The sequence below is a fragment of the Heptranchias perlo genome, chromosome 17, assembly GCF_035084215.1.
Source record: "Heptranchias perlo isolate sHepPer1 chromosome 17, sHepPer1.hap1, whole genome shotgun sequence".
NCBI lineage: Eukaryota > Metazoa > Chordata > Chondrichthyes > Hexanchiformes > Hexanchidae > Heptranchias > Heptranchias perlo.
The window spans coordinates 54,736,189-54,762,103 of record NC_090341.1 but is presented as its reverse complement, the minus strand read 5'-3'; the positions used below and the strand labels follow the sequence as shown (position 1 = coordinate 54,762,103).

General features: G+C 48.3%; 1 protein-coding gene across 1 annotated transcript in view; it reads right to left on the bottom strand.

The window, feature by feature from the left end:
- Nucleotides 1-566: 566 nt before the first annotated feature.
- LOC137333938 (cadherin-related family member 4-like) overlaps nt 567-25,915 on the bottom strand; it is a 223,632-nt gene continuing 198,283 nt past the window's right edge. Inside the window, exons 18-20 of the mRNA XM_067998290.1 lie at nt 18,402-18,464; nt 9,072-9,162; nt 567-641 (exon numbers count right to left, since the gene is read on the bottom strand). Of these exons, the coding sequence (XP_067854391.1) occupies nt 567-641; nt 9,072-9,162; nt 18,402-18,464 (229 nt within the window). The remainder of the gene's footprint in view (nt 642-9,071; nt 9,163-18,401; nt 18,465-25,915) is intronic.

Sequence of the window (25,915 nt, the reverse complement as noted above, 5' to 3'; positions counted from 1 at the left end):
TGTACCCCCTCCAACTCCTCACCCTCTCACACAGACACTGTACCCCCTCCAACTCCCCACCCTCTCACACAGACACTGTACCCCCTCCAACTCCCCACCCTCTCACACAGACACTGTACCCCCTCCAACTCCCCACCCTCTCACACAGACACTGTACCCCCTCCAACTCCCCACCCTCTCACACAGACACTGTACCCCATCCAACTCCCCACCCTCTCACACAGACACCGTTCCCCCTCCAACTCCCCACCCTCTCACACAGACACTGTACCCCCTCCAACTCCCCACCCTCTCACACAGACACTGTACCCCCTCCAACTCCCCACCCTCTCACACAGACACTGTACCCCCTCCAACTCCCCACCCTCTCACACAGACACTGTACCCCCTCCAACTCCCCACCCTCTCACACAGACACTGTACCCCCTCCAACTCCCCACCCTTTCACAAAGACACCGTCCCCCCTCCAACTCCACTCATTTTCACCAGGACACTGCACCTCATAGGAACCTGTCGCGTTGTTTGGGATTGTTTGCACAAGTCAATGAGACCCTAATTCCTAAACATTAATACATTGATGCAGAAACTGCAAGAAAACCAACAGAGGACGTACTTGGATCGACCGCTCGACCATCAAACTGCTGTGGGAACAAAGAGTGAACAATAAAAGATTACTCAGACCGGCTCTCCCAATCACAACAGTGCATCAATACTTGTGCAACATTATAAAGACGCCGATACATTCAACGCTGTGGAACAGGCCTGCAGGTTTCTCCTGAAGGGTACTGGACTGCAAGGAAATTGCAGTCTCCCCGGGCTGAACAGTGTTGTTTGTTTCAATTCACAGTGTGACACTGAAACATTCACTAATAGCACAGTAAGTAATCTAGGCCAGTAGCAAGGATAGATTTATTACTGAATATTAACCCTGATTATAGGATAGATTTATTACTGAATATTAATCCTGATTATAGGATAGATTTATTACTGAATATTAATCCTGATTATAGGATAGATTTATTACTGAATATTAATCCTGATTATAGGATAGATTTATTACTGAATATTAATCCTGATTATAGGATAGATTTATTACTGAATATTAACCCTGATTATAGGATAGATTTATTACTGAATATTAATCCTGGTTATAGGATAGATTTATTACTGAATATTAATCCTGATTATAGGATAGATTTATTACTGAATATTAATCCTGATTATAGGATAGATTTATTACTGAATATTAACCCTGATTATAGGATAGATTTATTACTGAATATTAACCCTGATTATAGGATAGATTTATTACTGAATATTAACCCTGATTATAGGATAGATTTATTACTGAATATTAATCCTGATTGTAGGATAGATTTATTACTGAATATTAATCCTGATTGTAGGATAGATTTATTACTGAATATTAATCCGGATTATAGGATAGATTTATTACTGAATATTAATCCTGATTATAGGATAGATTTATTACTGAATATTAACCCTGATTATAGGATAGATTTATTACTGAATATTAACCCTGATTATAGGATAGATTTATTACTGAATATTAATCCTGATTATAGGATAGATTTATTACTGAATATTAATCCTGATTATAGGATAGATTTATTACTGAATATTAATCCTGATTATAGGATAGACTTATTACTGAATATTAACCCTGATTATAGGATAGATTTATTACTGAATATTAATCCTGATTATAGGATAGATTTATTACTGAATATTAATCCTGATTATAGGATAGATTTATTACTGAATATTAATCCTGATTATAGGATAGATTTATTACTGAATATTAACCCTGATTATAGGATAGATTTATTACTGAATATTAACCCTGATTATAGGATAGATTTATTACTGAATATTAATCCTGATTATAGGATAGATTTATTTCTGAATATTAACCCTGATTATAGGATAGATTTATTACTGAATATTAACCCTGATTATAGGATAGATTTATTACTGAATATTAATCCTGATTATAGGATAGATTTATTACTGAATATTAATCCTGATTATAGGATAGATTTATTACTGAATATTAACCCTGATTATAGGATAGATTTATTACTGAATATAAACCCTGGTTATAGGATAGATTTATTACTGAATATAAACCCTGGTTATAGGATACATTTATTACTGAATATTAACCCTGATTATAGGACAGATTTATTACTGAATATTAACCCTGATTATAGGACAGATTTATTACTGAATATTAACCCTGATTATAGGATAGATTTATTTCTGAATATTAATCCTGATTATAGGATAGATTTTTTACTGAATATTAACCCTGATTATAGGATAGATTTATTACTGAATATTAATCCTGATTATAGGATAGATTTATTACTGAATATTAATCCTGATTATAGGATAGATTTATTACTGAATATTAATCCTGATTATAGGATAGATTTATTACTGAATATTAATCCTGATTATAGGATAGATTTATTACTGAATATTAACCCTGATTATAGGATAGATTTATTACTGAATATTAACCCTGATTATAGGATAGATTTATTACTGAATATTAATCCTGATTATAGGATAGATTTATTACTGAATATTAATCCTGATTATAGGATAGATTTATTACTGAATATTAACCCTGATTATAGGATAGATTTATTACTGAATATTAACCCTGATTATAGGATAGATTTATTACTGAATATTAACCCTGATTATAGGATAGATTTATTACTGAATATTAATCCTGATTATAGGATAGATTTATTACTGAATATTAACCCTGATTATAGGATAGATTTATTACTGAATATTAACACTGATTATAGGATAGATTTATTACTGAATATAAACCCTGGTTATAGGATAGATTTATTACTGAATATAAACCCTGGTTATAGGATAGATTTATTACTGAATATTAACCCTGATTATAGGACAGATTTATTACTGAATATTAACCCTGATTATAGGACAGATTTATTACTGAATATTAACCCTGATTATAGGATAGATTTATTTCTGAATATTAATCCTGATTATAGGATAGATTTATTACTGAATATTAACCCTGATTATAGGATAGATTTATTACTGAATATTAATCCTGATTATAGGATAGATTTATTACTGAATATTAACCCAGATTATAGGATAGATTTATTACTGAATATTAACCCTGATTATAGGATAGATTTATTACTGAATATTAACCCTGATTATAGGATAGATATATTACTGAATATTAACCCTGATTATAGGATAGATTTATTACTGAATATTAACCCTGATTATAGGATAGATTTATTACTGAATATTAACCCTGATTATAGGATAGATTTATTACTGAATATAAACCCTGGTTATAGGATAGATTTATTACTGAATATTAACCCTGATTATAGGATAGATTTATTACTGAATATTAACCCTGATTATAGGATAGATTTATTACTGAATATTAACCCTGATTATAGGATAGATTTATTACTGAATATTAATCCTGATTATAGGATAGATTTATTACTGAATATTAACCCTGATTATAGGATAGATTTATTACTGAATATTAACCCTGATTATAGGATAGATTTATTACTGAATATTAATCCTGATTATAGGATAGATTTATTACTGAATATTAACCCTGATTATAGGATAGATTTATTACTGAATATTAATCCTGATTATAGGATAGATTTATTACTGAATATTAATCCTGATTATAGGATAGATTTATTACTGAATATTAATCCTGATTTTAGGATAGATTTATTACTGAATATTAACCCTGATTATAGGATAGATTTATTTCTGAATATTAATCCTGATTATAGGATAGATTTTTTACTGAATATTAACCCTGATTATAGGATAGATTTATTACTGAATATTAATCCTGATTATAGGATAGATTTATTACTGAATATTAACCCAGATTATAGGATAGATTTATTACTGAATATTAACCCTGATTATAGGATAGATTTATTACTGAATATTAACCCTGATTATAGGATAGATTTATTAGTGAATATAAACCCTGGTTATAGGATAGATTTATTACTGAATATTAACCCTGATTATAGGATAGATTTATTACTGAATATTAACCCTGATTATAGGATAGATTTATTACTGAATATTAACCCTGATTATAGGATAGATTTATTACTGAATATTAACCCTGATTATAGGATAGATTTATTACTGAATATAAACCCTGGTTATAGGATAGATTTATTACTGAATATTAACCCTGATTATAGGATAGATTTATTACTGAATATTAACCCTGATTATAGGATAGATTTATTACTGAATATTAACCCTGATTATAGGATAGATTTATTACTGAATATTAATCCTGATTATAGGATAGATTTATTACTGAATATTAACCCTGATTATAGGATAGATTTATTACTGAATATTAATCCTGATTATAGGATAGATTTATTACTGAATATTAACCCTGATTATAGGATAGATTTATTACTGAATATTAACCCTGATTATAGGATAGATTTATTACTGAATATTAATCCTGATTATAGGATAGATTTATTGCTGAATATTAACCCTGATTATAGGATAGATTTATTACTGAATATTAACCCTGATTATAGGATAGATTTATTACTGAATATTAACCCTGATTATAGGATAGATTTATTACTGAATATAAACCCTGGTTATAGGATAGATTTATTACTGAATATAAACCCTGGTTATAGGATAGATTTATTACTGAATATAAACCCTGGTTATAGGATAGATTTATTACTGAATATTAACCCTGATTATAGGACAGATTTATTACTGAATATTAACCCTGATTATAGGACAGATTTATTACTGAATATTAACCCTGATTATAGGATAGATTTATTTCTGAATATTAATCCTGATTATAGGATAGATTTTTTACTGAATATTAACCCTGATTATAGGATAGATTTATTACTGAATATTAATCCTGATTATAGGATAGATTTATTACTGAATATTAATCCTGATTATAGGATAGATTTATTACTGAATATTAATCCTGATTATAGGATAGATTTATTACTGAATATTAATCCTGATTATAGGATAGATTTATTACTGAATATTAACCCTGATTATAGGATAGATTTATTACTGAATATTAATCCTGATTATAGGATAGATTTATTACTGAATATTAATCCTGATTATAGGATAGATTTATTACTGAATATTAATCCTGATTATAGGATAGATTTATTACTGAATATTAATCCTGATTATAGGATAGATTTATTACTGAATATTAACCCTGATTATAGGATAGATTTATTACTGAATATTAACCCTGATTATAGGATAGATTTATTACTGAATATTAACCCTGATTATAGGATAGATTTATTACTGAATATTAACCCTGATTATAGGATAGATTTATTACTGAATATTAACCCTGATTATAGGATAGATTTATTACTGAATATTAACTCTGATTGTCGGATAGATTTATTACTGAATATTTTAACTTTCCCATCCGCCCCCATCCTGGGGTTTTAAAATTACCCCCAAATGTACAGAAACAGACACAGATACTACAGAGAGAGAGAGAGGGGGTGGTTTTAACCTGCTGGGATGGGCGGATGGGGGTTAAATATGTTAAAATGGTAAACCTGTCCCCAATCCACCTCCACTTCCAGTTTTAATGGAGGCGGGTTGAGGTCGGGCGACTGACCTGCTCTCCGGAGGTGGGTGAGTAATTGAATTATTTTAATGAGGCTGTGTGTCTATGATTTTATATCCGTTCCAGATTTAATGCTGGCCGGCTGTGTTTCCCAGGCCTCGGGAAACCCGTCAGCCGGAGGGAGGCGAGAACGGCTCGGTCCAGCAGGTGAGTGCTTTTCCAGCACTGCTTGTGGGTCAGGAGGTGCGATTGGACCCCTTCGATCTGACCCCCACGATCTGACCCCCACGATCGCTGCCCCCCACCCCATGTCTGACCCTTGATCTCATACCAACCTCCCCCCCCCATGTCTGACCCGCAATCTCCCACTCACCACCACCCCACCCCGCCCCGCCCCCCCGATGTCTCTCTCCCTCCCTCCTCTCTGCTGCTGCTCCCCGGCTGAGGCCTGGTGACGCAGGACTACCCACCGGACAGTCAGACAGCCTCTCAATCTGGCTTGCTGCAGCCGGGAAACGGAGTTAAAAAATCTCTGGCTTTTCCGACCACTAAATCCCCACCCTCCCTGCCCCTCACTCCCTCCCCGCCTCCCTGTAAATATCAGGGCCAGAGAGAGAGATACACACACATTCAGGGAGATAGAAAGAAAGAGAGGCACACATAGAGACACAGACTCACAAACATGCAGAGAGAAATACAAAGGCACACACACACACAGACACAGACACACACACACACAGACACAGACACACACACACAGACACACACACACACAGACACACACACACAGACACACACACAGAGACACACACACACAGACACAGACACACACAGACAGACACAGACACACACACACACACACAGACACAGACACACACACACACAGACACACACAGACACACACACACACACACACACACAGACACACACAGACAAGATGGAATTTCACCTCTGCCCAATCAGTAGGAAAGGAACAGGGGAACAGTTAAAATGGAGGGGCTCCAGTTCCTGCCAGGTTCCCGTTGATTCCCCATTTTAACAGCGCTGGTGGATGAGGCTCCCACTGAACTAAGGCAGATACCTCATTAATAAATGCAAATCAGGGTGCCCTGACATCATCCAGTGATGGAAATTCAGGCTGCTCCTGAGTGGGGAGCCCGTCCTGCTCTCAGAATGTGAGAGAGAAAACTTTCCTTTAGTGGGGCACCGAACACAGAGACACACACCTTTTTCAGAGATTCCCTATGCCTCTGTTGACATAAAATAAATCTTTGAAGGTGGCAGGACAAGTTTTCTGTTAAAAAGGCAAATGGGACCCTGGGCTTTATTAATAGAGGCATAGAATACAAAAGCGAAGAAGTTATGCTAAACCTTTATAAAATACTGGTTAGACCCCAGCTGGAGTATTGTGTCCAGTTCTGGGCACCACACTCTAGGAAGGATGTGAAGGCCTTAGAGAGGGTGCAGAGCAGATTTACTGGAATGATTCCAGGGATGAGGGACTTCAGTTATGTGGAGAGAGTGGAGAAGCTGAGGTTGTTCTCCTTAGAGCAGAAAAGGTTAAGTGGAGATTTAATAGAGGTGTTCAAAGTTAGGCAGGGTTTAGATAGCGTAAATAAGGAGAAATTATTTCCAGTGGCAGAAGGGTCAGTAACTGGAGGACACAGATTTAAGATAATTGGCGAAAGAACCAGAGGAAAGATGAGGAAACATTTTTTACGCAGTGAGTTATGATGATCTGGAACGCACTGCCTGAAAGGGCGGTGGAAGCAGATTCAATAATAACTTTCAAAAGTGAATTGGATAAATAGTTAAAAGGGAGAAAATTGCAGGGCTGTGGGGAAAGAGCAGGGGAGTGGGTCTAATTGGATAGATCTTCAAACAGGCAGCACAGGGACGATGGGCTGGTATGACTCTATGATTCTATGATTTACGGGGAGTGGGGGGGAAGGAGCGGGGTGGCGGTGGGGGTAGGGGGGGGCTCGGAGCAGCCGGGAAACCCAGAAATGTGGATAATGCGGAGATCGTAACAGGCAGGGCCTCATTTGCATTTTTTGCCTCTGTTTCCCAGCCGGCAACCAACCAGATTGGGTGTCAGGTGGGAAGGCCTGCAGCAGAGGGCCGCAGTCAGGGATTGGAGTGGAGGGACAGAGGGAAGAAGAGGGGGGAGATCATGGAGGGAGGGGTGGGGATTGCGATGGGGCTTCAGATCGCGGGTCGGGGGGGGGCTTCAGATTGTGGGTCGGGGGGGGCTTCAGATCGCGGGTCGGGGGGGCTTCAGATCGCGGGTCGGGGGGGGGCTTCAGATCGCGGGTCAGGGGGGGCTTCAGATCGTGGGTCAGGGGGGGCTTCAGATCGCGGGTCAGGGGGGGGGCTTCAGATCGCGGGTCGGGGGGGGCTTCAGATCGCGGGTCAGGGGGGGCTTCAGATCGTGGGTCGGGGGGGGCTTCAGATCGTGGGTCGGGGGGGGCTTCAGATCGTGGGTCGGGGGGGGCTTCAGATCGCGGGTCGGGGGGGGCTTCAGATTGTGGGTCGGGGGGGGCTTCAGATCGCGGGTCGGGGGGGGGCTTCAGATCGTGGGTCGGGGGGGGCTTCAGATCGTGGGTCGGGGGGGGCTTCAGATCGCGGGTCGGGGGGGGCTTCAGATCGCGGGTCGGGGGGGGCTTCAGATTGTGGGTCGGGGGGGGCTTCAGATCGTGGGTCGGGGGGGGCTTCAGATCGTGGGTCAGGGGGTGCTTCAGATTATGGGTCAGGGGGGGGCTTCAGATTGTGGGTCGGGGGGGGGGGGCTTCAGATTATGGGTCGGGGGGGGCTTCAGGTCACGGGTCGAGGGGGGGCTTCAGATTGTGGGTCGGGGGGGGCTTCAGGTCGCGGGTCGAGGGGGGCTTCAGGTCGCGGGTCGAGGGGTCTTCAGATCGCGGGTCGAGGGGGGGCTTCAGGTCGCGGGTTGTGGGGTGTTTTGCAGATCGCAGGGAGGGAGGCCGATTGTGGCAGGCTTGCTTGGGGGATCGGGGGGAAGCCCTCCTGCTCCTCCTGACCCACAGGCTGTGCTATAAAAAGCGCTTACCTGCTGGATCCTGCCGTTCTCGCCTCCCTTCAGCTGCCCTGTTTCCCGAGCCCTTGGAAACCCGGCCCACAGCCACTAAATCTAAAAGGTTGCTGCGTCTGAGGCACACAGCCTCGTTGACATATTTAAATAACTGACCCGCCTCTCGAGAGCAGGTAAGTCGCCCAATACCCAACTCGCCCCTGTTAAACCGGAAATAGGCGCGTTGGAGGCAGGTTGTGGTCGGGTTTTAGATTTTTGAAATTTTAACCCCTTCCTCCCCTCTCCCCCCATCGTGGGGGGTTTGAATTCCCCCCCTATGCCTCTGCTTACCAGGCTGAGGGGGCTTTGTGATATCGGCTCCTTCTTCTCCTTGGAGTCCCCAGTTTTATTTGCCTTCTGTGCTTCAGCTTCTGGCAGTGACCTGCATCGAGAAAGAAAAACAGGACTGTTACAGAGTAAAAAGGTAACAGTCCATCTCCTAACTCAGTCCTCTTTGCAAATGCTTTCCTTGTGACGAGGACTGGACAGGGTTTGAGATGCAGTCTGATCAGACCCTATACAATTACAACATGGCTTCCTCTGACCTCACTGGGGATATCATTTGACTTTCTATTTCCTATCTTGATTGGTGCTCCACAGTTGTGTTTCAAGTCTACTAAAAATGTCTAGATCTCTATAAACATCATCCTTAACTGTTTCAACACCGTTCATGGAGGATTTGTGTTGTCCATTTTCCCTTCAGCAGCACCTTATACTGGTTTGTATTAAATTTTACGTGCCCTTATTTTGCAACTTTTTTTTATTAATTCATGGGATGTGGGCGTCGCTGGCGAGGCCGGCATTTATTGCCCATCCCTAATTGTCCTTGAGAAGGTGGTGGTGAGCCGCCTTCTTGAAACGCTGCAGTCCGTGTGGTGAAGGTTCTCCCACAGTGCTGTTAGGAAGGGAGTTCCAGGATTTTGACCCAGCGACGATGAAGGAACGGCGATATATTTCCAAGTCGGGATGGTGTGAGACTTGGAGGGGAACGTGCAGATGGTGGTGTTCCCATGTGCCTGCTGTTCTTGTCCTTCTAGGTGGTAGAGGTCGCGGGTTTGGGAGGTGCTGTTGAAGAAGCCTTGGCGAGTTACTACAGTGCATCCTGTGGATGGTACACACTGCAGCCACAGTGCGCCGGTGGTGAAGGGAGTGAATGTTTAGGGTGGTGGATGGGGTGCCAATCAAGCAGCCTGCTTTGTCCTGGATGGTGTCGAGCTTCTTGAGTGTTGTTGGAGCTGCACTCATCCAGGCAAGTGGAGAGTATTCCATCACACTCCTGACTTGTGCCTTGTAGAATCATAGAATAGAATCATAGAAAGGTTACAGCATGGAAGGAGGCCATTCGGCCCATCGAGTCTGCACCGGCTCTATGCAAGAGCAATCCAGCTAGTCCCACTCCCATGCCCTTTCAACCGTAGCCCTGCAAATTTCTTCCTTTCAAGTACTTATCCAGTTCCCTTTTGAAGGCCTTGATTGAATCTGCCTCCACCACCCCCTCGGGCAGTGCATTCCAGATCCTAACCACTCGCTGTGTAAAAGAGTTTTTCCTCATGTCACCTTTGGTTCTTTTGCCAATCACCTTAAATCCATGTCCTCTGGTCCTTGACCCTTCCACCAATGGGAACAGTTTCTCTCTATCTGCTCTGTCTAGACCCTTCATGATTTTGAATACCTCGATCAAATCTCCTCGCAACCGTCTCTGTTCTGAACAACCCCAGCTTCTCCAGACTATCCACGTAACTTAAGTCACTGAACCCTGGAATTATTCGAGTAAATCTCTTCCGCACTCTCTCTAAGGCCTTCACATCTTTCCTGAAGTGCGGTGCCCAGAACTGGACACAATACTCCTGTTGTGGCTGAACCAGTGTTTTATAAAGGTTCATCATGACTTCCATACATCTATACTCTATACCTCTATTTATAAAGCCCAGGATCCCGTATGCTTTTTTATGCTTTTTTCTCAACCTGCCCTGCGACCTTCAATGATTTGTGCACATATACCCCCAGATCTCTCTGTTTCTGTACCCTTTTCAAGTTGTGCCCTCTAGTTTATATTGCCTCTCCTCGTTCTTCCTACTGAAATGTATCACTTCGCATTTTTCTGCGTTAAATTTCATCTGCCATGTGTCTGCCCATTCCACCAGCCTGTCTATATCCTCTTGAAGTCTATCACTATCCTCCTCACTGTTTACTATCCTTCCGAGTTTTGTGTCTTCTGCAAATTTGGAAATTGTGCCCTGTACACTCAAGTCCAAGTCATTAATATATATCAAGAAAAGCAGTGGTCCCAGCACTGGTCCCTGGGAAACACTGCTGTAACTAAGTGACTCTACCTGTTACCCTGTCACTAAGTGACTCTACCTGTTACCCTGTCACTAAGTGACTCTACCTGTTACCCTGTCACTAAGTGACTCTACCTGTTACCCTGTCACTAAGTGACTCTACCTGTTACCCTGTCACTAAGTGACTCTACCTGTTACCCTGTCACTAAGTGACTCTACCTGTTACCCTGTCACTAAGTGACTCTACCTGTTACCCTGTCACTACCTGTTACCCTGTCACTAAGTGACTCTACCTGTTACCTGTCACTTCCTGTTACCTGTCACTACCTGTTACCCTGTATCCAATGCTCCTGCTGCCGACCTCCTCAGCCACCTTTAACCACGTCTTCTTGGTGACAGCAGCAGGTTTCTTCCTCCCATTGCTGGGGAAGATTATTTCCTTCCTGCTCCTCACTGCACCCAGCATTACATCAAGTGAAGTGTCGTTAAACCGGGGTGCAGCCCTAGACTGTCCAGAATCCAGGATGAAACTTTGCCAGCCCTTCGCAAAAACTCCTAACTCCTCCAAATTCCATCTTTGGATTGGCCCTTTAAATAGTCGACTTGAGATCGCATTATGTGGGTGTGTATCACACCCGCTGTCACACATTGGAGACTCGAAACTCTGAAGTAAAATTATAATTAGGCAGCCATGTTGAAATTGGACATTTCGAGACGCCGAAACTTCTTCCGGGTTTGGTGTCTGCTATCGACCCTCCCCCATCCCTGCTCAGAGCCCGTCTCTGAGTTATTATCAGGCCCATTGAGACAGGATAAGAGGTAGAGTACAGAGACAGAAGAACAGGCAGAGTTAGAGTGAGGGTAACAGGCAGAGTTTTTTTTTATTCATTCATGGGATGTGGGCGTCGCTGGCAAGGCCGGCATTTATTGCCCATCCCTAATTGCCCTCGAGAAGGTGGTGGTGAGCCGCCTTCTTGAACCGCTGCAGTCCGTGTGGTGACGGTTCTCCCACAGTGCTGTTAGGAAGGGAGTTCCAGGATTTTGACCCAGCGACTTGAAGGAACGGCGATATATTTCCAAGTCGGGATGGTGTGTGACTTGGAGGGGAACGTGCAGGTGGTGTTGTTCCCATGCGCCTGCTGCTCTTGTCCTTCTAGGTGGTAGAGGTCGCGGGTTTGGGAGGTGCTGTCAAAGAAGCCTTGGCGAGTTGCTGCAGTGCATCCTGTGGATGGTACACACTGCAGCCACTGTGCGCCGGTGGTGAAGGGAGTGAATGTTTAGGGTGGTGGATGGGGTGCCAATCAAGCGGGCTGCTTTATCTTGGATGGTGTCGAGCTTCTTGAGTGTTGTTGGAGCTGCACTCATCCAGGCAAGTGGAGAGTATTCCATCACACTCCTGACTTGTGCCTTATAGATGGTGGAAAGGCTTTGGGGAGTCAGGAGGTGAGTCACTCGCCGCAGAATACCCAGCCTCTGACCTGCTCTCGTAGCCACAGTATTTATATGGCTGGTCCAGTTAAGTTTCTGGTCAATGGTGACCCCCAGGATGTTGATGGTGGGGGATTCGGCGATGGTAATGCCGTTGAATGTCAAGGGGAGGTGGTTAGACTCTCTCTTGTTGGAGATGGTCATTGCCTGGCACTTATCTGGCGCGAATGTTACTTGCCACTTATCAGCCCAAGCCTGGATGTTGTCCAGGTCTTGCTGCATGCAGGCTCGGACTGCTTCATTATCTGAGGGGTTGCGAATGGAACTGAACACTGTGCAGTCATCAGCGAACATCCCCATTTCTGACCTTATGATGGAGGGAAGGTCATTGATGAAGCAGCTGAAGATGGTTGGGCCTAGGACACTGCCCTGAGGAACTCCTGCAGCAATGCCCTGGGGCTGAGATGATTGGCCTCCAACAACCACTACCATCTTCCTTTGTGCTAGGTATGACTCCAGCCACTGGAGAGTTTTCCCCCTGATTCCCATTGACTTCAATTTTACTAGGGCTCCTTGGTGCCACACTCGGTCAAATGCTGCCTTGATGTCAAGGGCAGTCACTCTCACCTCACCTCTGGAATTCAGCTCTTTTGTCCATGTTTGGACCAAGGCTGTAATGAGGTCTGGAGCCGAGTGGTCCTGGCGGAACCCAAACTGAGCATCGGTGAGCAGGTTATTGGTGAGTAAGTGCCGCTTGATAGCACTGTCGACGACACCTTCCATCACTTTGCTGATGATTGAGAGTAGACTGATGGGGCGGTAATTGGCCGGATTGGATTTGTCCTGCTTTTTGTGGACAGGACATACCTGGGCAATTTTCCACATTGTCTGGTAGATGCCAGTGTTGTAGCTGTACTGGAACAGCTTGGCTAGAGGCGCAGCTAGTTCTGGAGCACAAGTCTTCAGCACTACAGCTGGGATGTTGTCGGGGCCCATAGCCTTTGCTGTATCCAGTGCACTTAGCCGTTTCTTGATATCATGTGGAGTGAATCGAATTGGCCGTGATGGTGGGGATATCGGGAGGAGGCTGAGATGGATTATCCACTCGGCACTTCTGGCTGAAGATGGTTGCAAATGCTTCAGCCTTGTCTTTTGCACTCACGTGCTGGACTCCGCCATCATTGAGAATGGGGATGTTTGCAGAGCCTCCTCCTCCCGTTAGTTGTTTAATTGTCCACCACCATTCACGACTGGATGTGGCAGGACTGCAGAGCTTTGATCTGATCCGTTGGTTGTGGAATCGCTTAGCTCTGTCTATAGCATGTTGCTTCCGCTGTTTAGCATGCATGTAGTCCTGAGTTGTAGCTTCACCAGGTTGGCACCTCATTTTTAGGTACGCCTGGTGCTGCTCCTGGCATGCTCTTCTACACTCCTCATTGAACCAGGGTTGATCCCCTGGCTTGTTGGTAATGGTAGAGTGAGGAATATGCCGGGCCATGAGGTTACAGATTGTGCTGGAATACAATTCTGCTGCTGCTGATGGCCCACAGCGCCTCATGGATGCCCAGTTTTGAGCTGCTAGATCTGTTCTGAATCTATCCCATTTAGCACGGTGGTAGTGCCACACAACACGTTGGATGGTGTCCTCAGTGCGAAGACGGGATTTCATCTCCACGAGGACTGTGTGGTGGTCACTCCTACCAATACTGTCATGGACAGATGCATTTGCGACAGGTAGATTGGTAAGGACGAGGTCAAGTAAGTTTTTCCCTCGTGCTGGTTCGCTCACCACCTGCCGCAGGCCCAGTCTGGCAGCTATGTCATTCAGGACTCGGCCAGCTCGGTCAGTAGTGCTGCTACCGAGCCACTCTTGGTGATGGACATTGAAGTCCCCCACCCAGAGTACATTCTGTGCCCTTGCTACCCTCTGTGCTTCCTCCAAGTGGTGTTCAACATGGAGGAGGACTGATTCATCAGCTGAGGGAGGACGGTAGGTGGTAATCAGCAGGAGGTTTCCTTGCCCATGTTTGACCTGATGCCATGAGATTTCATGGGGTCCAGAGTCAATGTTGAGGATTCCCAGGGCCACTCCCTCCTGACTGTATATCACTGTACCGCCACCTCTGGTGGGTCTGTCCTGCCGGTGGGACAAGACATACCCAGGGATGGTGATGGAAGAGTCTGGGACGTTGGCTGAAAGATATGATTCTGTGAGTATGGCTATGTCAGGCTGTTGCTTGACTAGTCTGTGGGACAGCTCTCCCAATTTTGGCACAAGTCCCCAGATGTTAGTAAGGAGGACCTTGCAGGGTCGACTGGGCTTGGTGTTTTGCCGTTGTCGTGTCCGGTGCCTAGTGGTCCGATGCCGGGTGGTCCGTCCGGTTTTATTCTTATTATGACTTTTCGTAGCGAGATTTTACAACTGAGTGGCTTGCTAGGCCATTTCAGAGGGCAATTAAGAATCAACCACATTGCTGTGGGGCTGGAGTCACATCTCGGCCAGACCGGGTAAGGGCGGCAGGCTTCCTTCCCTGAAGGACATTAGTGAACCAGATGGGTTTTTACGACAATCCGTTAGAGTAAGTGTTACAGGCAGAGTTAGAGAGAGGGTAACAGGCAGAATTAGAGAGAGTGTAACAGGTAGAGTTAGAGTGAATGTAACAGGCAGAGTTAGAGTGAGGGTAACAGGAAGAGCTAGAGTGAGGGTAACAGGCAGAGCTAGAGTGAGGGTAACAGGCAGAGCTAGCGTGAGGGTAACAGGCCGTGTTCGAGTGAGGGTAACAGGCAGAGTTAGATTGAGGGTAACAGGCAGCGTTAGAGTGAGTGTAACAGGCAGAGTTAGAGTGAGGGTAACAGGCAGAGTTAGAGTGAGGGTAACAGGCAGAGTTAGAGTGAGGGTAACAGGCAGAGTTAGAGTGAGGGTAACAGGCAGCGTTAGAGTGAGGGTAACAGGCAGCGTTGGAGTGAGGGTAACAGGCAGAGTTAGAGAGAGGGTAAGAGGCAGAGTTAGAGTGAGAGTAACAGGCAGAGTTAGAGTGAGAGTAACAGGCAGAGTTAGAGTGAGGGTAACAGGCAGAGTTAGAGTGAGGGTAACAGGCAGAGTTAGAGCGAGGGTAACAGGCAGAGTTAGAGTGAGGGTAACAGGCAGAGTTAGAGTGAGAGTAACAGGCAGAGTTAGAGTGAGGGTAACAGGAAGAGTTAGAGTGAGGGTAAGAGGCAGAGTTCGAGTGAGGGTAACAGGCAGAGTTAGAGTGAGGGTAACAGGCAGGGTTAGAGAGAGTGTAACAGGCAGAGTTAGAGCGAGGGTAACAGGCAGAGTTAGAGCGAGGGTAACAGGCAGAGTTAGAGTGAGGCTAACAGGCAGAGTTAGAGTGAGGGTAACAGGCAGAGTTAGAGTGAGGATAACAGGCAGAGTTGGAGTGAGGATAACAGGCAGAGTTGGAGCAAGTGTAACAGGCAGAGTTAGAGAGAGTGTAACAGGTAGAGTTAGAGTGAGGGTAAGAGGCAGAGTTAGAGTGAGGGTAAGAGGCAGAGTTAGAGCGAGGGTAACAGGCAGAGTTAGAGCGAGGGTAACAGGCAGAGTTAGAGTGAGGCTGACAGGCAGAGTTAGAGTGAGGGTAACAGGCAGAGTTAGAGTGTGGGTAACAGGCAGAGTTAGAGAGAGTGTAACAGGCAGAGTTAGAGTGAGGGTAACAGGCAGAGTTAGAGAGAGGGTAACAGGCAGAGTTAGAGAGAGTGTAACAGGCAGAGTTAGAGCGAGGGTAACAGGCAGAGTTGGAGTGAGGGTAACAGGCAGGGTTAGAGAGAGTGTAACAGGCAGAGTTAGAGCGAGGGTAACAGGCAGAGTTAGAGTGAGGCTAACAGGCAGAGTTAGAGTGAGGGTAACAGGCAGAGTTAGAGTGAGGGTAACAGGCAGAGTTAGAGCGAGTGTAACAGGCAGAGTTAGAGAGAGTGTAACAGGCAGAGTAAGAGAGAGTGTAACAGGCAGAGTTAGAGCGAGTGTAACAGGCAGAGTTAGAGCGAGTGTAACAGGCAGAGTTAGAGAGAGTGTATCAGGCAGAGTTAGAGTGAGGGTAACAGGCAGAGTTAGAGCGAGGGTAACAGGCAGAGTTAGAGAGAGGGTTACAGGCAGAGTTAGAGAGAGTGTAACAGGCAGAGTTAGAGCGAGGGTAACAGGCAGAGTTAGAGTGAGGGTAACAGGCAGGGTTAGAGAGAGTGTAACAGGCAGAGTTAGAGCGAGGGTAACAGGCAGAGTTAGAGCGAGGGTAACAGGCAGAGTTAGAGTGCGGGTAACAGGCAGAGTTAGAGTGAGGGTAACAGGCAGAGTTAGAGCGAGGGTAACAGGCAGAGTTAGAGTGAGGCTAACAGGCAGAGTTAGAGTGAGGGTAAGAGGCAGAGTTAGAGTGAGGGTAACAGGCAGAGTTAGAGTGAGGGTAACAGGCAGGGTTAGAGAGAGTGTAACAGGCAGAGTTAGAGAGAGGGTAACAGGCAGAGTTAGAGTGAGGGTAACAGGCAGAGTTAGAGCGAGGGTAACAGGCAGAGTTAGAGTGAGGGTAACAGGCAGAGTTAGAGTGAGGGTAACAGGCAGAGTTAGAGAGAGGGTAACAGGCAGAGTTAGAGTGAGGGTAAGAGGCAGAGTTAGAGTGAGGGTAACAGGCAGAGTTAGAGCGAGGGTAAGAGGCAGAGTTAGAGTGAGGGTAACAGGCAGAGTTAGAGTGAGGGTAAGAGGCAGAGTTAGAGCGAGTGTAACAGGCAGAGTTAGAGCGAGGGTAACAGGCAGAGATAGAGAGAGGGTAACAGGCAGAGTTAGAGTGAGGGTAACAGGCAGAGTTAGAGTGAGGGTAACAGGCAGGGTTAGAGTGAGGGTAACAGGCAGAGTTAGAGCGAGGGTAACAGGCAGAGTTAGAGTGAGGGTAACAGGCAGAGTTAGAGCGAGGGTAACAGGCAGAGTTAGAGTGAGAGTAACAGGCAGAGTTAGAGTGAGGGTAACAGGCAGAGTTAGAGTGAGGGTAACAGGCAGAGTTAGAGTGAGAGTAACAGGCAGAGTTAGAGTGAGGGTAACAGGCAGAGTTAGAGTGAGGGTAACAGGCAGAGTTAGAGAGAGGGTAACAGGCAGAGTTAGAGAGAGGGTAACAGGCAGAGTTAGAGTGAGGGTAACAGGCAGAGTTAGAGTGAGGGTAACAGGCAGAGTTAGAGTGAGGGTAAGAGGCAGAGTTAGAGTGAGGGTAACAGGCAGAGTTAGAGTGAGGGTAACAGGCAGGGTTAGAGAGAGTGTAACAGGCAGAGTTAGAGCGAGGGTAACAGGCAGAGTTAGAGTGAGGGTAACAGGCAGAGTTAGAGTGAGGGTAACAGGCAGAGTTAGAGTGAGGGTAACAGGCAGAGTTAGAGTGAGGGTAACAGGCAGAGTTAGAGAGAGTGTAACAGGCAGAGTTAGAGCGAGGGTAACAGGCAGAGTTAGAGCGAGTGTAACAGGCAGAGTTAGAGTGAGGGTAACAGGCAGAGTTAGAGAGAGTGTAACAGGCAGAGTTAGAGAGAGTGTAACAGGCAGAGTTGGAGTGAGGGTAACAGGCAGAGTTAGAGTGAGGGTAACAGGCAGAGTTACTTAGAGATAGAGAAAAAGGCAAATTAAAACAGAAACAGGAAAGCAGACGTAGTTACATAAAATGGTTGTGTGCCCACTGCTGGCTAACCAGTGCCACCAAGCAACCGTATGAAATCTGCCTGTCAGCAGTTACTGATAATTACTGACACCAAGAATATAAAATATACCCCCAAGGAGACTGATAAGTAGCAGAGGTGAGGTAAGGGACAGCACAGTCACCACAGCTTGTGATTACTGACCGGTTATTTACCCTGTGTGACATGAGTGACAGCCCAACTGAAAAGCTGTGGATGTGGTTTGATTTCCTACCTGTCTGGCAGCAGCCTGTGGGACAGCTCAGTTTGAGGGAACGCTTGTTTATAACATGAGGTCCTGGAAAGATCCACAGATCAGTAATTCAGTCAGTAAAGGACATAACTCAGATATATTCTCCATGCCCTTCAGTACAACCCATTTCTCCGCTATATACCACAATCTTCTACCCTCTCTGTACTGAGGGAGTGCTGCACTGTCGGAGGGTCAGTACTGAGGGAGTGTTGTACTGTCGGAGGGGCAGTACTGAGGGAGTGTTGTACTGTCGGAGGGGCAGTACTGAGGGAGTGCTGCACTGTCGGAGGGTCAGTACTGAGGGAGTGTTGTACTGTCGGAGGGGCAGTACTGAGGGAGTGCTGCACTGTCGGAGGGGCAGTACTGAGGGAGTGCTGGACTGTCGGAGGGTCAGTACTGAGGGAGTGCTGCACTGTTGGAGGGGCAGTACTGAGGGAGTGCTGCACTGTCGGAGGGGCAGTACTGAGGGAGTGCTGGACTGTCGGAGGGGCAGTACTGAGGGAGTGCTGCACTGTCGGAGGGTCAGTACTGAGGGAGTGCTGGACTGTCGGAGGGGCAGTACTGAGGGTGTGCTGCACTGTCGGAGGGTCAGTACTGAGGGAGTGCTGCACTGTCGGAGGGTCAGTACTGAGGGAGTGTTGTACTGTCGGAGGGGCAGTACTGATGGAGTGCTGCACTGTTAGAGGGTCAGTACTGAGGGAGTGCTGCACTGTCGGAGGGTCAGTACTGAGGGAGTGCTGCACTGTTAGAGGGTCAGTACTGAGGGAGTGCTGCACTGTCGGAGGGTCAGTACTGAGGGAGTGCTGCACTGTCGGAGGGTCAGTACTGAGGGAGTGCTGCACTGTCGGAGGGTCAGTACTGAGGGAGTGTTGTACTGTCGGAGGGGCAGTACTGATGGAGTGCTGCACTGTCGGAGGGTCAGTACTGAGGGAGTGCTGCACTGTTGGAGGGGCAGTACTGAGGGAGTGCTGCACTGTCGGAGGGGCAGTACTGAGGGAGTGTTGTACTGTCGGAGGGTCAGTACTGAGGGAGTGCTGCACTGTTGGAGGGGCAGTACTGAGGGAGTGCTGGACTGTCGGAGGGGCAGTACTGAGGGAGTGCTGGACTGTCGGAGGGGCAGTACTGAGGGAGTGCTGGACTGTCGGAGGGTCAGTACTGAGGGAGTGTTGTACTGTCGGAGGGGCAGTACTGAGGGAGTGCTGCACTGTCGGAGGGTCAGTACTGAGGGAGTGTTGTACTGTCGGAGGGGCAGTACTGAGGGAGTGCTGCACTGTCGGAGGGGCAGTACTGAGGGAGTGCTGGACTGTCGGAGGGTCAGTACTGAGGGAGTGCTGCACTGTTGGAGGGGCAGTACTGAGGGAGTGCTGCACTGTCGGAGGATCAGTACTGACGGAGTGTTGTACTGTCGGAGGGGCAGTACTGAGGGAGTGCTGCACTGTCGGAGGGTCAGTACTGAGGGAGTGCTGCACTGTCGGAGGGTCAGTACTGAGGGAGTGTTGTACTGTCGGAGGGGCAGTACTGAGGGAGTGCTGCACTGTCGGAGGGTCAGTACTGAGGGAGTGCTGCACTGTCGGAGGGGCAGTACTGAGGGAGTGCTGCACTGTCGGAGGGGCAGTACTGAGGGAGTCATAGAATCATAGAGTCATAGAGTTATACAGCACGGATAGAGGCCCTTCGGCCCATCGTGTCCGCGCCGGCCATCAGCCCTGTCTACTCTAATCCCATATTCCAGCATTTGGTCCGTAGCCTTGTATGCTATGGCATTTCAAGTGCTCATCCAAATGCTTCTTGAATGTTGTGAGGGTTCCTGCCTCCACAACCCTTTCAGACAGTGAGTTCCAGACTCCAACCACCCTCTGGGTGAAAAAGTTCTTTCTCAAATCCCCTCTAAACCTCCCGCCTTTTACCTTGAATCTATGTCCCCTTGTTATAGAACCCTCAACGAAGGGAAAAAGCTCCTTAGTATCCATCCTATCTGTGCCCCTCATAATTTTGTACACCTCAATCATGTCCCCCCTCAGCCTCCTCTGCTCCAAGGAAAACAAACCCAATCTTCCCAGTCTCTCTTCATAGCTGAAGCGCTCCAGCCCTGGTAACATCCTGGTGAATCTCCTCTGCACCCTCTCCAAAGCGATCACATCCTTCCTGTAGTGCGGCGACCAGAACTGCACACAGTACTCCAGCTGTGGCCTAACCAGTGTTTTATACAGCTCCATCATAACCTCCTTGCTCTTATATTCTATGCCTCGGCTAATAAAGGCAAGTATCCCATATGCCTTCTTTACCACCTTATCTACCTGTTCCGCCGCCTTCAGGGATCTGTGAACTTGCACACCAAGATCCCTCTGACCCTCTGTCTTGCCTAGGGTCCTCCCATTCATTGTGTATTCCCTTGCCTTGTTAGTCCCTCCAAAGTGCATCACCTCGCACTTTTCCGGGTTAAATTCCATTTGCCACTGTTCCGCCCATCTGACCAACCCATCTATATCGTCCTGCAGACTGAGGCTATCCTCCTCGCTATTTACCACCCGACCAATCTTTGTATCATCAGCGAACATACTGATCATACCTTTTACATTCATATCCAAGTCATTAATGTAGACCACAAACAGCAAGGGACGCAGCACCGATCCCTGTGGTACCCCACTGGCCACAGGCTTCCAGTCACAAAAACAACCTTCGACCATCACCCTCTGCCTTCTGCCACTAAGCCAGTTTTGTATCCAAAGTGCCAAGGCACCCTGGATTCCATGGGCTCGTACCTTCTTGACCAGTCTCCTGTGGGGGACTTTATCGAAGGCCTTACTGAAATCCATGTATACCACATCCACTGCGTTACCCTCATCCACACGCCTCGTCACCCCCTCAAAAAATTCAATCAAATTAGTCAGACATGATCTTCCCTTGACAAAGCCATGTTGACTATCCCTGATTAATCCTTGCTTCTCCAAGTGGAGACTAATTTTGTCCTTCAGAATTTTTTCCAATAATTTTCCTACCACTGATGTTAGGCTCACTGGCCTGTAGTTCCCTGGTTTTTTCCCGACTCCCCTTCTTGAATAATGGTACTACATTAGCGGTTCTCCAGTCCTCTGGCACATCCCCTGTGGCCAGAGAGGTTCTGAATATATGTGTCAGAGCCCCCGCAATCTCCTCCTTTGCCTCACACAGTAGCCTGGGATACATTTCGTCCGGGCCTGGGGATTTATCCATTTTTAGGCCTGCTAAAACCGCCAATACCTGCTCCCGCTCGATGTTAATATGTTCGAGTATATCACAGTCCCCCTGCCGTATTTCTATGTCTACATCGGAGTGTTGTACTGTTGGAGGGGCAGCACTGAGGGAGTGCTGCACTGTCGGAGGGGCAGTACTGAGGGAGTGCTGCACTGTCGGAGGGTCAGTACTGAGGGAGTGTTGTACTGTCGGAGGGGCAGTACTGAGTGAGTGCTGCACTGTCGGAGGGGCAGTACTGAGGGAGTGCTGCACTGTTGGAGGGGCAGTACTGAGGGAGTGCTGCACTGTTGGAGGGGCAGTACTGAGGCAGTGTTGTACTGTCGGAGGGGCAGTACTGAGGGAGTGCTGCACTGTTGGAGGGGCAGTACTGAGGCAGTGTTGTACTGTCGGAGGGGCAGTACTGAGGGTGTGCTGCACTGTCGGAGAGACAGTACTGAGGGAGTGCTGCACTGTCGGAGAGACAGTACTGAGGGAGTGCTGCACTGTCGGAGGGTCAGTACTGAGGGAGTGCTGCACTGTCGGAGAGACAGTACTGAGGGAGTGCTGCACTGTCGGAGAGACAGTACTGAGGGAGTGCTGCACTGTCGGAGAGACAGTACTGAGGGAGTGCTGCACTGTCGGAGAGACAGTACTGAGGGAGTGCTGCACTGTCGGAGAGACAGTACTGAGGGAGTGCTGCACTGTCGGAGGGGCAGTACTGAGGGAGTGCTGCACTGTCGGAGGGTCAGTACTGAGGGAGTGCTGCACTGTCAGAGGGTCAGTACTGAGGGAGTGCTGCACTGTCAGAGGGTCAGTACTGAGGGAGTGCTGCACTGTCGGAGGGTCAGTACTGAGGGAGTGCTGCACTGTCGGAGGGGCAGTACTGAGGGAGTGCTGCACTGTCAGAGGGTCAGTACTGAGGGAGTGCTGCACTGTCAGAGGGTCAGTACTGAGGGAGTGCTGCACTGTCGGAGGGGCAGTACTGAGGGAGTGCTGCACTGTCGGAGGGGCAGTACTGAGAGAGTGCTGCATTGTCGGAGAGACAGTACTGAGGGAGTGCTGCACTGTCGGAGGGGCAGTATTGAGGGTGTGCTGCACTGTCGGAGGGTCAGTACTGAGGGAGTGCTGCACTGTCGGAGGGTCAGTACTGAGGGAGTGTTGTACTGTCGGAGGGGCAGTACTGAGGGAGTGCTGCACTGTCGGAGGGTCAGTACTGAGGGAGTGCTGCACTGTCGGAGGGGCAGTACTGAGGGAGTGTTGTACTGTCGGAGGGGCAGTACTGAGGGAGTGCTGCACTGTCGGAGGGGCAGTACTGAGGGAGTGTTGTACTGTCGGAGGGGCAGTACTGAGGGAGTGCTGCACTGTCGGAGGGTCAGTACTGAGGGAGTGCTGCACTGTCGGAGGGTCAGTACTGAGGGAGTGTTGTACTGTCGGAGGGGCAGTACTGAGGAAGTGCTGCACTGTCGGAGGGGCAGTACTGAGGGAGTGCTGCACTGTTGGAGGGGCAGTACTGAGGGAGTGCTGCACTGTTGGAGGGTCAGTACTGAGGGAGTGCTGCACTGTCGGAGAGACAGTACTGAGGGAGTGCTGCACTGTCGGAGAGACAGTACTGAGGGAGTGCTGCACTGTCGGAGGGTCAGTACTGAGGGAGTGCTGCACTGTCGGAGGGGCAGTACTGAGGGAGTGCTGCACTGTCAGAGGGTCAGGACTGAGGGAGTGCTGCACTGTCGGAGGGTCAGTACTGAGGGAGTGCTGCACTGTCGGATGGGCAGTACTGAGGGAGCGCTGCACTGTCGGAGAGACAGTACTGAGGGAGTGCTGCACTGTCGGAGGGTCAGTACTGAGGGAGTGCTGCACTGTCGGAGGGTCAGTACTGAGGGAGTGCTCCACTGTCGGAGAGACAGTACTGAGGGAGTGCTGCACTGTCGGAGAGACAGTACTGAGGGAGTGCTGCACTGTCGGAGGGTCAGTACTGAGGGAGTGCTGCACTGTCGGAGGGTCAGTACTGAGGGAGTGCTGCACTGTCGGAGGGGCAGTACTGAGGGAGCGCTGCACTGTCGGAGAGACAGTACTGAGGGAGAGCTGCACTGTCGGAGGGTCAGTACTGAGGGAGTGCTGCACTGTCGGAGGGGCAGTACTGAGGGAGAGTTGTACTGTCGGAGGGGCAGTACTGAGGGAGCACTGCACTGCTGGAGGGGCATGACTGAGGGAGAGCTGCACTGTCGGAGGGGCAGTACTGAGGGAGCGCTGCACTGTCGGAGAGACAGTACTGAGGGAGAGCTGCACTGTCGGAGGGTCAGTACTGAGGGAGTGCTGCACTGTCGGAGAGACAGTACTGAGGGAGTGCTGCACTGTCGGAGAGACAGTACTGAGGGAGTGCTGCACTGTCGGAGGGTCAGTACTGAGGGAGTGCTGCACATTTGGAGAGACAGTACTGAGGGAGTGCTGCACTGTCGGAGAGACAGTACTGAGGGAGTGCTGCACTGTCGGAGGGGCAGTACTGAGGGAGTGCTGCACTGTCGGAGGGGCTGTACTGAGGGAGTGCTGCAATCTTGGAGAGACAGTACTGAGGGAGTGCTGCACTGTTGGAGGGGCAGTACTGAGGCAGTGTTGTACTGTCAGAGGGGCAGTACTGAGGGAGCACTGCACTGTTGGAGGGGCATGACTGAGGGAGAGCTGCACTGTCGGAGGGGCAGTACTGAGGGAGTGCTGCACTGTCGGAGGGGCAGTACTGAGGGAGTGCTGCACTGTCGGAGAGACAGTACTGAGGGAGTGCTGCACTGTCGGAGGGGCAGTATTGAGGGAGTGCTGCACTGTCGGAGGGGCAGTATTGAGGGAGTGCTGCACTGTTGGAGGGGCAGTACTGAGGCAGTGTTGTACTGTCGGAGGGGCAGTACTGAGGGAGCACTGCACTGTTGGAGGGGCATGACTGAGGGAGAGCTGCACTGTCGGAGGGGCAGTACTGAGGGAGTGCTGCACTGTCGGAGGGTCAGTACTGAGGGAGTGCTGCACTGTCGGAGGGTCAGTACTGAGGGAGTGCTGCACTGTCGGAGGGGCAGTACTGAGGGAGTGCTGCACTGTCGGAGGGTCAGTACTGAGGGAGTGCTGCACTGTCGGAGAGACAGTACTGAGGGAGTGCTGCACTGTCGGAGGGGCAGTATTTAGGGAGTGCTGCACTGTCGGAGGGTCAGTACTGAGGGAGTGCTGCACTGTCGGAGGGGCAGTACTGAGGGAGTGCTGCACTGTCAGAGAGACAGTACTGAGGGAGTGCTGCACTGTCGAAGGGGCAGTACTGAGGGAGTGCTGCACTGTTGGAGGGGCATGACTGAGGGAGAGCTGCACTGTCGGAGGGGCAGTACTGAGGGAGTGCTGCACTGTTGGAGGGGCATGACTGAGGGAGAGCTGCACTGTCGGAGGGGCAGTACTGAGGGAGTGTTGCACTGTCGGAGGGGCAGTACTGAGGGAGTGCTGCACTGTCGGAGGGGCAGTATTGAGGGAGTGCTGCACTGTCGGAGGGGCAGTACTGAGGGAGTGCTGCACTGTCGGAGGGTCAGTACTGAGGGAGTGCTGCACTGTCGGAGGGTCAGTACTGAGGGAGTGCTGCACTGTCGGAGGGGCAGTACTGAGGGAGTGCTGCACTCTTGGAGAGACAGTACTGAGGGAGTGCTGCACTGTTGGAGGGGCAGTACTGAGGCAGTGTTGTACTGTCGGAGGGGCAGTACTGAGGGAGCACTGCACTGTTGGAGGGGCATGACTGAGGGAGAGCTGCACTGTCGGAGGGGCAGTACTGAGGGAGTGCTGCACTGTCGGAGGGTCAGTACTGAGGGAGTGCTGCACTGTCGGAGGGTCAGTACTGAGGGAGTGCTGCACTGTCGGAGGGGCAGTACTGAGGGAGTGCAGCACTGTCGGAGGGTCAGTACTGAGGGAGTGCTGCACTGTCGGAGAGACAGTACTGAGGGAGTGCTGCACTGTCGGAGGGTCAGTACTGAGGGAGTGCTGCACTGTCGGAGGGGCAGTACTGAGGGAGTGCTGCACTGTCAGAGAGACAGTACTGAGGGAGTGCTGCACTGTTGGAGGGGCATGACTGAGGGAGAGCTGCACTGTCGGAGGGGCAGTACTGAGGGAGTGCTGCACTGTTGGAGGGGCATGACTGAGGGAGAGCTGCACTGTCGGAGGGGCAGTACTGAGGGAGTGCTGCACTGTCGGAGGGGCAGTACTGAGGGAGTGCTGCACTGTCGGAGGGGCAGTATTGAGGGAGTGCTGCACTGTCGGAGGGGCAGTAC